The 12,305-nt window shown below is 34.6% G+C and overlaps 1 protein-coding gene across 2 annotated transcripts in view; it reads right to left on the minus strand.

Annotated features, from left to right (window-relative positions):
* Positions 1 to 259: 259 nt before the first annotated feature.
* IFT74 (intraflagellar transport 74) overlaps positions 260 to 12,305 on the minus strand; it is an 89,497-nt gene continuing 77,451 nt past the window's right edge. For both annotated transcript variants that reach the window (XR_004681310.1, XM_035016528.1), the window contains 4 exons: positions 8,801 to 8,964; positions 8,140 to 8,265; positions 3,890 to 3,950; positions 260 to 2,025 (listed from right to left, as the gene is read on the minus strand). Coding sequence is in view for 1 of the 2 variants with exons in the window: in XM_035016528.1 (XP_034872419.1) it covers positions 1,907 to 2,025; positions 3,890 to 3,950; positions 8,140 to 8,265; positions 8,801 to 8,964 (470 nt within the window). In the remaining variant the exon portion in view is untranslated. The remainder of the gene's footprint in view (positions 2,026 to 3,889; positions 3,951 to 8,139; positions 8,266 to 8,800; positions 8,965 to 12,305) is intronic.

A 12,305-nucleotide genomic window follows, 5' to 3' on the forward strand; every position in this document is an offset into this window, starting at 1 on the left:
TGACTGAGGAAGAGCCGGTTCATGCAGATAGTAGCCTCCAGCTCTATCCTAGCAAAGAAATATTCTTGTTGGATTTGTTGAAAAGCTCTGAGAGGAAGGAAGAGACATTAGTGAGAATTTCCCTCAGATAACACGTTTTAGTTTAAAGAAATCCTGCTCAATTATGTTCCACAAATATCATATATGAGTAATTTAAAACAGAGGCTGGAAACCTTTTTTTTTTAAAGAAATTTTCTTTTTTTTTCTGCCAAGCTTCTCATTCTTATAATGCAAACACGTATGTTTATTAGGTAAGTCATTCTTCCTCCTACCTTCTTTCTGGGTGAAGATTGGGTCAGATCTAGTTCAATAACTGCAGAGTTGTCTTACTACCATACTTCTTTTCCACAGGTTAGAAGTACTAACTGCATATAGAACTTTATTTGAACTTTTGTTGCATTTCTAAATATTATATGTACATGATAGATGATTTTGAACGAAAATTTTTAGACCAAAAAGTCCAAGGAAGATTAAAACAACCACAATCCCACCACTCGGGGGAAAAAAAACCCCTAAAGCCCTTAAATACTATATACTCTTCTTGATCTTATTGTATATTAGGATATTAGGGGCTCTTAGGAGTCAAGAAAAAAGAAAACAATTTACCTTTGTTACAAACCATGTTTTCCAAACTTCGACCATGAATCCTTTGGTGGCATAACACCTATTAATAACCTGAAGAACTCAAGATCTGAGGAACACATTTTTAGAATGCCACTTTAATGAATGTATCACTGTCCAGGATCTTCAGCCATATTAGTAATCCAGAGTTAAACAAAATGCTCACCCGTCTACATAATCTCACACATATTAAAGTTGAAGAGTTTATGGTGATACATACTTCAAGAAAGCAACATGTATGGGTAATTTATAATATGTAAACTATATCTCAATAAAGCCCCCCACTTTTTAAAGAAACCAATATGCTTGTGTTTCAGGAATACTGAGAAGTGGAGTTACTTGATGAACATGAAATCAGAGCAAAAGGAGGATAGTTTTACGAATTATTTTATGCTGGCCAAGATGACTTATTCCTGCCCACAAGAGAAGATACCTCTTTAGTTACTATAATATCTCCTAGATTTATACTATACAGTTCTACCTCTTCTAGTTTTTCTTTTCAAATGTTCTGGCAATACAAAATTAATCTACTTACAGTCCAAAAGACTGAATGTATACTCCAGAGTGGCAATGAACAGCCAACAGCCATGTCTAAAACAGACTACCATAAGTGCATTTCTTTTAAACTTCATGTTTTTCCTAGTATATACACATGAGGAAATATTTTTAAAAAGCAAAGGTTAAAGTTTTCAATTCTGAATCTTTAGGGATAACTGATATACAAAGAATATTTGTTAATATACTTACCTGCAACTTTATATTCCCTAAAATACATCAAATATACCCTATTTGAGAAATAAAGTTCAAAGCTAAACATCTCCCTGCCATTCTTACTTCTTCTAGAAGCAAAACTTGACAAGGTTGACATAAGTACTAAATCAGAATTTCACTCCATGTATCCCTCCTAGAGTTGACATGTAAAAAAATGATCTCATTTGCTGCCATAGATGGATTATACCAACTAAATGAATCTCAATGGCCACTTCTAGTTCATCTTTTGGTTGGTTGACACATTTTTATCACCCACACAAATACAAATATAAAAAGATGCTTTTCTGTATGCAAACTTTTTACTGAACTATTATACTATTTAAATAGTATAACCTCTTCAAAGAGGTCACAAAAATTATAGAACTCAAAATTTTTAGGTAAAACTCTTCAACGGTAAGTTATTCTTTTTCAGTCAGCTTATACAAAGTTTAGCAGCAAGAGCATACTACTATAGAGACTTGCAGTTGGTTCAGACTCAGTTTCTGCTCATGCTATGTAGAGCGTCCACGATGCTTTTATTGTACTCTGCAATCTGCTTGGTTACATTCTTCATAATTGACTGGTAATCACTCTCTTGACTCTTGGTTGCTATGACTAATTACATGAGTTAAGGGGGAACAGTGATCAACAAAAATAGTAATCCACTTTGGCTTAGGAAGGAACTAAATCATTTTTTTAATTTTTCTTATTGAAAATTGAAAATGGTCAGAAAAAGCACAATTAGAATATATTAAAAAATATATATTAACAGATTAAGATCAATTGAAACCTAAAAGGCTAAGCAAAACTTGTTTCAAAAAAGTTCACCTACATACTATAAGAGCTTTTTTAAAAAAAAAGATTTTATTTATTTATTTGAGAGAGAGGAGCAGAGGGAGAGGGATAAGCAGACTCTGCACTGAGTGCGGGGCTCCACATGGAGCTGAATCTCACGACCCTGGGCCAAAATCAAGAGTTAGATGCTTAACCTGACTGAGCCACCCAGGTGCCCCTAAGAGCTTTTTTATAGTTAATATTATGCATCTCAATCTAATTCTGGTCTGCGAACAACTGAATGTTCAGAAGAACCATGTTTTCTAGAGTACCACACTGAATTTCAGAAGTCTCTAGAATTCACTCTACTTCAAAATCCCCTACTTTGTGTTGCATAAACTAGACTACTGGACTAAAGCACATTGAAGAGTCTTTTGCTTTTATACTGAGTAGCACGACTGCTGGGAATAGAGCCCCAATGCATTTGATGTGGAAGTAAGCCGGGAATCCACGCTGCCCTGAGCTGAAGTTTGGCAGTTTCCTGGAGGAGAATCTAAACTACCAATGAGTCAGGAGCTACTTCTCCAAGCTAGAGATGTCCTTAAACGGTCAAAGAAGGGAACAGAAAATAACTTTTGGGGAAATGTTTCTTATAATTTTACAATACATGTCCTCAGTAGCTGCTTCCTCCTATATAATCACACAAAAAGATTAGCAAGAAGATGGGATTTAAGTCCCACCGCGGTAGAAATTGAAGTTGAATTGGCTGAAACACAGATGAGCTTGAAAGTCAAATTTCTCAGGATACTACTGGGCTTACGTCCCTCTGCTGCCCAGATATCCAAGGTACAGCATTATAAGCAACAGCAATTATGAATATACATATATGCATGGTTTTATATAATTCTTTTAATAGCTCTATGAGAAGGAAATATTAACTATATTTAAGATGACAAAATTGGGGTTTAAACAAATTAAATAAATTGCCCGAAGTCCCTAATCTACAAGTAGTAAAGTCAACACTGAAAATTCTGTGCACTTAAATCACTATGCCACACTATGACTTTGTACAGTCTGCTTTCTATTGTTACTTTGGTATACACACACATACCCTAATTATTGTAGACTGGAAACTGAGTCTTACTCATTTATTCCCCACATAGTTTAGTTTGGTGTTTTGTACATATTAGGTATTTGATAAGTTTGTGTTAAATTTCATTTCATTTCATTTCTTTAAAGAAATTCTTAGAAAAAAAAATCTCTCTGGGGCGCCTGGGTGGCTCAGTCAGTTGAGCATCTGACTCTTGGTTTGGGCTCAGGTTATGACCTCAGGGTTGTGAGATCGAGCCCTGCATCAGGCTCCCTGCTCAGCGGGGAGTCAGCTTGAGATTGTCTCTCTCCCTCTACCTCCCCACTCCCCGCCTCAAATAAGGGAATAAATCTTAAAAAAAAAAAAAAAAAATTGGGGCGCCTGGGTGGCTCAGTCGTTAAGCGTCTGCCTTCGGCTCAGGTCATGATCCCAGGGTCCTGGGATCGAGCCCCACATCGGGCTCCCTGCTCCGCGGGAAGCCTGCTTCTCCCTCTCCTCCTCCCCCTGCTTGTGTTCCCTCTCTCGCTATGTCTCTCTCTGTCAAATAAATAAATAAAATCTTAAAAAAAAAACCCAAAACACTGTCAAGTTCATTTGCCTTTTTTAAAAGGATACATTCTTTCATCACAAAATTATTTTGCTCATGGTGTTGCCACTTCCTCTCCAAATTTGTAAGCTAAAAAACACAAAATAAAAATGTTAAACAGTACCCATATTCAAAATAATTATACACGCTTTTAAGAGGATAAGAAAAAAAAAAACCTCAATTTTAAATCTTATCAACTCCTTGCATTTTGGTGAGATAAAGCCATGGCAGACAAAAAGGAAAATTAGAAAGGATTAAACAACAGTAAATACATTAATAAATACAATGTTGAATTTGACAACAGGCTTTACTCTATATGTTTAATTGGAAAATATTTACAATATTTATTATGCCAATGAACATGCCAACTGAAAGACAATTTATGACTTTCCCCTTTCCAAAAAGAACTTGAAAGAAAAGAATGGGACATGATGGGAATCTCTCCTTGAAATCTGGAAGTCTAATGCTACAAATGTGATATATATTCTAACACTGTCAAAGGTTCAACTATATAGGAGTAACTTCCTTATTTCCAGGGCTAAATTTCCTGTCTAATTCCACAAGCTGTGATAAGAGCAGACCTGCAGTGTGAAGATTATAAGAGGGTTGGTAAAAAGCTGGCACTGTTACAATAATTTCTGCATCAACAGGAAGCTAATGTGGATATTATATTGATGGTTGCTTCCTCAGAAGACAATTTTACTGTTATAGAATTAAATTGTTTTTCTGATTTAATTAACCTTTTAACTCTGGGTTATAGTCTTTCTTTTTTAAGATGCACATAGTATTTTTCCTAGGCAAAGGACTGTCTGAGAAATGAAACATTACAATAACATTCTGTGTAGACATTTCTAGGAGGTAATGATCATTTTTAAGAATCTGATAACTAAAGCAGCATTAATATTTCTACTCTCATGTTAAAATTATTTTCAGGGTATATGTTCAGTGTTAATGTAGTATCCATCCCACTGTTTCCTCTAAAGAGATAAATCTAGGTATTAGGATAAATCCTAATTAATTATGTAAACTGTATGTACTGTGAGTTAACACTATTAAATCAGATCTGGCTCCCCAGATAGGAACTCAAAGTTAAGATGGACTTAAGGAAGCAGTCAGCACTTTTTGGCAATAAATCTCTAATAACCTTTTGCAAAAGTCAAGTACCAAACTTTTCCCCTTTGTTTCATACAAAGAGGTGGCCTTCTTAGAATGCAGACCTCTTAAGTGCTAAATGAATAATGCTATAAAAGCAACACTCTGTCAGATGGTCAACTTCCTTATATATTATACATCTGTATTAGTGACTTGCCTTTAAACCTCTGAGAATATCTTGAGGCATGAATCTGTTTTTTCCCTACAACTTCCTTAAACAGTCTATTGTATATATTCTTTATATATTTTGGATATTAACCCCTTATCAGATATTATGATTTGAAAATATTTTCTCCCATTCCATAGGTTGTTTTCATTTTGTTGATTGTTTCTTTTGCTGTGCAGAAGCCCTCTAGTTTGATGTGGGCATACTTATTTATTTTTGCCTTTGTTGTTTGTGCTTTTGATGTCATAACCAAAAAACCGTTGCCAAGACTAATGTCAAGGAGCTTTAGCCCTAATGTTTTCTTCTAGGAGTTTTATAGTTTGTTCCAATATAAAGATATTTAAATGATATCAAATAAATAATAGCCATTCATCAAAAAGTCTGTTATGAAATTTATCTATGTCAAAAAGCGGTTTTCGAGAAAATAGTTGCAAAAGGAGACCAGATTTTATTTGATCAATGGGGATTTCCAAAAAGCAACAAATAATATAGAGAAGGATGGTAAATTGTGAGTTGTTATGAATTCTTGTTATCAGTATAAGGGGTTAAGTATATGATTAGCACTTGATGTGGGAATAAACAAGTAGCCATTGACTGGCTCTAAGAAATTGTGTTTGTCAAGTGTTTTCCTCCTTAATCTATTCAGTGAAAAAGGAGAGCTGATATTCCATAAGCAGTATCAGTATTTTTTCCTAAGAATCATTTAAGACAATGGCCTCATAAACTTCTTAGATTTCTTCTCCAGTATCCATCCCCAATCTAAACAGCCTAGGATAATTTTGCCACTTACAAATCTATATCTAGACCTGTTTATTATGAAGTAGAGACAGAATAACTAATAAATCTGAATATGTAAAGTAGTGACTTCTAAGCTTTTAGTAGTTGTGGCAAACTCTGATGAGACATTACCCCTTTCAAGATGAATATAAGGTATGTCTTTGTTTTTAAAATGGTAAATCCATACAATGAAATACTCATAAAAATATCAAAAAAGGAGCTTGAAAATATTTGTGAGAAAATGAATGTTTAAAGACTATATGCATAGAATTTCATTTTTTCTAAAAATAATATAAGCAATATGGGTGTATAACTGCAAAGGAAAAAAGTTTACAAGGATATTATACCAAAATGTTAACAATGATTGTCTATCATGATCATGTTACCATTTAAAGAAAAGGAAGAACGCATTTAGCATTAATAAATCATAGTTGCAAATTGCTAATATATACTAATTAGATGAGATGATCAATCTTTATCTACTGATTTTGTACATGCTACACATGCTTCATTTAATCCTCCAGCAAATACTTACTGAACACCTATTATGTGGCAACCACGGGCACAGTGTGGGGAGAAAGTGAATGAAACAGATATCATCTCTACCTTCTCAGACAGGACACTCGATCTCTAAGACCTCCGACATTGTTCAGGTAATTCTATCAGTAGGATAAATGATGTGAAAGGGGGGTTTGTCTGTGAATCCTGTGTAAATAATCAGAAATGTACATCAAGAAGTTCAAGGACAGGGGGCGCCTGGGTGACTCAGTTGGTTAAGTGGCTGCCTTCGGCTCAGGTCATGATCCTGGGGTCCTGGGATCAAGCCCCACATCTGGCTCCCTGCTCAGCAGAGAGCCTGCCTCTCCCTCTCCCTCTGCCTGCACTCTGCCTATTTGTGCTCTTTCTCTGTCAAATAAATAAATAAAATCTTAAAAAAAAAAAAAAAAAAGAAGTTCAAGGACAAGACTGCTTTTTACAGCATTAAACAGTTTTAAAACTAAAAATAACCTAAATGTCCAATAATATGAAACTGGTTCAGTAATTTATACTATATCCATTAAGTCAAATATTATATAGAATCATATTTTTAGGGGTGCCTGGGTGGCTCAGTCGTTAAAGCATCTGCCTTCGGCTCAGGGCATGATCCCAGGGTCCTGGGATCGAGGCCCGCATCGGGCTCCCTGCTCTGCGGGAAGCCTGCTTCTCCCTCTCCCACTCCTCCTGCTTTTGTTCCCTCTCTCACTGTGTCTCTCTCTGTCAAATAAATAAATTAAATCTTAAAAAAATCATATTTTTAAAAGCTATGACAAGGCAAACTACTTATTAGGTATAGTTAATAATGAAAAACAAGTTTCCAAATATGTACAATATGATACCATTTCTATAAATATATAGAAATAAATGTATACATATATATAAAAAATGTGTGTACATATATACATATAGACTAGAAGGACCCACACAAAAATGACAAGAATTAATTCTTCTGTGATATTAGTCATTAAGGTTTATTTTCTCTATTTGTGGTTTTTGTGACTTAGCAAAGTTTCTCCATTAAAAAATGTTTTAATTTAATTTAATTCCCTGCTCAGTGGGAAGCCTGCTTTTCCCTCTCCCACTCCCCGTGCTTGTGTTCCTTCTCTCGCGGTTGTCTCTGTCAAATAAATCTTAAAAAAAAAAAAAAAAAGTTTTAATTTTGAAATTTTAATTTTTTTTTATTTTTAAAGATTTTATTTATTTATTTGAGACAGAATGAGAGAGAGGACATGAGAGGGGAGAGGGTCAGAGGGAGAAGCAGGCTCCTCGCTGAGCAGGGAGCCCTATGCGGGCCTCGATCCCGGGACTCCAGGATCATGACCTGAGCCGAAGGCAGTCGCTTAACCAACTGAGCCACCCAGGCGCCCTAATTTTGAAATTTTTAAAAGCTATTATCAGCCGATAGGCTGTGCCCAGAACAGGGCCTATCACAGAGTAGTCCTTCAATATAGGTTTATAGAAGGAGAGCAAAAGTAAATTCATTCTGAGTGGAGATTGTACAGTCTGGCTATCTTCAAAGCACAAAGTCTGGAAGGATAAATACAGCAAGTTAAAAAAAATTGTTTCAGGGTGAAAATATAGATTAAAAACACGGGACAGATAGTTTAAAAACAGAAATAAATTTCAGAGTCTTTTTTTTCCTTTTACCTGAGAATGTGTCTCATTTTCTTGCAATTGTGTTTTTAGTGTCTCAAATTCTACGTTTAGCTTCTCTGTTATTTTCTTAAAGGCATTTCTGCGGGTTGTTAATACTGTTCTCTCCTGATGTAACTTCTAGATAGATCCAAATAGAAATAAGTAACAGACTTTAGCAAATATCTAGTAAGCCAATATAAATCATTTTTAACTTAAATAATTTCAATGATATTCTGGTAAAATTCTACCAAGATTATAATTACTCTAAAACCTGTTTGTAAAAATATCTTTTGAGATATAATAAGCTAAATTAGTATTAACTGTATTAATAGCTCTACTAAGGCTGCTATATATGTGTTCCTATCCAACGAAATTTACTTTAAATTAATGTAAATAGCAATGAAAAACCACTGATGAGTAAATCTTAAGGAGGGAAATTTCATAATCAAACCGGCATTTAACAAAGTTCATATTTGTTGAAATGCTCTTGCTTTTTCTTGCTTTGCCTTTTGTTTAAAACTTACATCTCTCTAAATTCCTCCTATATACATAAACATCTTAGCTTATATATCAAACAATCAACTGCAAATAATAAATTCTATGAACTACATATATATTAAATTTGATCAAGAAAAAACAATTTGAATAATTCTGTAAGACTGTTACCATTTACCTTTTTCTTTTCTTCACCTGATGATTTTAAAGCCGGCAAATCATTATATGTCTCTAGGTCAGCTGTCATTTGCTTAATTTTGCTTTTCAGAGAATGTTGTTCCTCAGTCATCTTACTTTCCAGAAGTTCCATTTTCTGTAGATCCAACTGTAGACGTTGACTATCTGAAACACAAGAAAATTCAAGACCATAATTAGTCAAAACTTTATTCCTTTCACAAAGAGAAATGCAATGCAACCATTAAAAATCATGTTTTACAAGAATATCTGCAAAAGAAACATGTTTCACGTTGTGCAACCAGTGAGACAATACAAAGGTAAATTAAGAAAAAAAAATATTCATCCTCCAGGTAACCAACATAACCTGATGTATATCAACCATATTTATCTCCATGCTCATACAAACATTTAAGAATGCACATAGGTGTTTTTTTCCTTACTTAATAACATATATTATGAGATAAAGGCCCATTATTTTTAATAGGGGCATGAAAGCAAATTATGAAATGTTTTATATATATATACTTATATATATATGTATATACACATTTGAACAAAATTTTACAACTACAGTCAATTCTCATTACTTACGGTAGTTTTATTCTATAAAGTCACTGTAAATATTGAGTTAACAAATACTGAACTATTGCTCCTAGAGGGGATATAGGGTTAGGTTCCTGAGAGCCTCTGGTCATAGTATTTTCATCAACCAACTAACACATAACCTTGTTTTATGTGTGTTTCTGTTTAAACACACCTTATTTAATATGTATTTTTCATTCATTAACACTGAACTCAAGGCCAACCTTATGCCTGAATGAAGCTAATCTAACATAATGAAGCTAATCTGTAAGGCACAATGCAGCCTTCTTGGGCTTAGGAACACAAGCCAACACTCCCAGCAGCATGCTTGGGAGCCATTTTATATAGCAAAATCACAAGCAAAAAGTACAAAAATATGGGGAAAAAATGGCACTAAATATGTCACATAAAGGATACTTGCTAATAGTGTGAGGACTAAAACAAGAAGACAGTGTTGCTTTATTTGACCTCTTCTGGGAATGCATGTCAGGCAATTCACATTTTTGACTCTGCACATGTCCACAAATGACTGTGAAAGTGCTAAAAGTACTGATTTCGGAGCTACAAATTAATTATGGTGAGTAGGCAAATTCACAAATACAGAATCCATGAATAATGAGGACTGACAGTATAGATGTGTACGTGAAGGAGGGAGTGTGTGGGTCTCATACTTTGTTTTTAAAGTATGAAGCATCTACTATGTGTTAGGTGCTAAGAATATAATGGAAATCAACAGAAACATTGTTTTTGCTCAAGGAGCTATATTCTAGAAGTAGAACCAGTAAATTAAATATGCATTTATAATAAATGGATAACTACTATGAAAATAGTAATACAGGTACTGATCAAGAGCGTTCTCTAAAGACATGCCTTTTAACTGAGTCAGGCCTTAAGGATTAGGAATCAACCAAACCAAGGAGAAAGTAAATGTGTCCCAGAGAACACAATCAACATGTGCAAAGTCTAGAGGTAAGAAAGCATGGTACATATGCACAAATAACAGAAGTTCAGTATGACTAGAACCCAAAGTTCAAAGTGGGAAGAATTTCAGTTCATGAAGGGCTTTTTAAATGAAAATAGAGGGAGTTGGAACTTTATCCTAAGGGCTATGAAAAGTAATCGATGGATTTTAAATTGGAATGTGGCATAATTAAATTTTAGAAAGTTCATTCCGGTTTCAATGCGGGCAATTAATTGGAAAAGCATTAATTGGTACAAAGACCAGTTAAATGTTGGTTCAGTGATCTACATAAGAAATCTTAGACTAGTGTAGGGAATTTTTTTTTTTTTTTCCACTAAGCAATATTAAGTGCTTTCTGTGTGCCAGGCAAACTTCTAGGCATAGGGGATACAGCAATGAACAAAGCATATGAGAATCCCTATCCTTATAGAACCTATATTCCAATGGAAGACAACTATATATATGAAATCTAAAGCTATCTCACATGGAAATAAATGAGGAAAAAACGAAGGAGAGATGTAGAGGGACTCAAGAGATATTAGAGAAATTGACTGGATACAGTGGTTGAGCAAGAGGAGTCAATGGAGAGTCCCATTTCCAACTTGAGTAAAGGAGTAGATAGTAGGAAAGGCAGAGGGAGGTATCAACTTTTGTTTGTAGGAGGGAATGAGATGAAGGGTTCATGCCAACTCAGGATATGCTGTTCGAGTTACCTCAGAAACACCCAAATAGTAAACATGCCCACATGCCCATATATAGATATATGGGTCTGAAGCCCTGAGAGAAATTTGAAGACAGAGATTTTGAAATCATCAACATAGAGACAGCACCTAAAGCTATGGGAATGGGTGAAATCATCAAGAGAAAAGGATTCATGACAGAACCTGTAAGAATAACAAATTTTTAAAGAATAAACTTACATGAAGGATCCCATAAAGGAAAATAAGAAATGACCAAAGAAATAAAAGAAAAATCAGAAACAATAGTGAAAAGACATTTCAAGAATAAAAGAGTGGTTTGTAATGCAGAATACTACTTAGAGATTTAAAACAAACAAACAAAAAGACTGCAAAATATAAGTTAGACTTACTGTCCAGGAAAACCTTGATGTATTTCCTGAGAAAAGATTTCATAGAAAAGAAAATGGGACCAAGAGGGAGAGGAAGGCTTTTTAAAAATTTGGATGTGAAACCTCTGAAAGGGAGGGATGATAGCTGGGCGGAGAATACCTGGAAGAGGCTTTTTCTTTTTTTTCCAAGATGAAATATAAAAAAAAAGACTGGAGAATATATTGGCAAATGACATATCTGCTAAAGGGTTAGTATCCAAAATAAATAAAGAACTGATACAACTCAACACCAAAAACCCTCAAATAATCCAATTAAAAATGGGCAGAAGACATGAACAGACATTTCTCCAAAGAAGACATACAGGTGGTCAACAGACACATGAAAAGATACTCAACATCACTCATCATCAGAGAAATGCAAAAACTACAACTACTACTACTCACACCTGTTAGGATGGCTAAAATAAAAAAACATAAGAAACAAGTGTTGGTGAGGATGTAGAGAAAAAGGAATCCTTGTACACTATGGGTGGGAATGCAAACTGGTGCAGCCACTGTAGAAAACAGCATGAAGCATCCTCAAAAAGTTGAAAATAGAACTACCCTATAATCCAGTAATCACACTACTGGGTATTCACCCCCCAAAATATAAAAACACTAATTCAAAGAGATACATGCATCCCTATGTTTACTGCAGCATTATTTACAATAGCCAAATTATGTAATCAGCCCAAGTGTCCATAGGTAGATGAATGGATAAAGAAGAAGTGTGTGTGTGTGTGTGTGTGTGTGTGTGTGTATATATAGGGAAGTGTGTATATATATACACACACACACACAATGGAATACTCTCCAGCTATAAAAAAGAATGAAATCTTGCCATTTGCAACAACA

This window comes from Mirounga leonina, unplaced genomic scaffold, assembly GCF_011800145.1.
Source record: "Mirounga leonina isolate KUSES-001 unplaced genomic scaffold, KU_Mleo_1.0 Mir_170, whole genome shotgun sequence".
Taxonomy (NCBI): Eukaryota; Metazoa; Chordata; class Mammalia; order Carnivora; family Phocidae; genus Mirounga; species Mirounga leonina.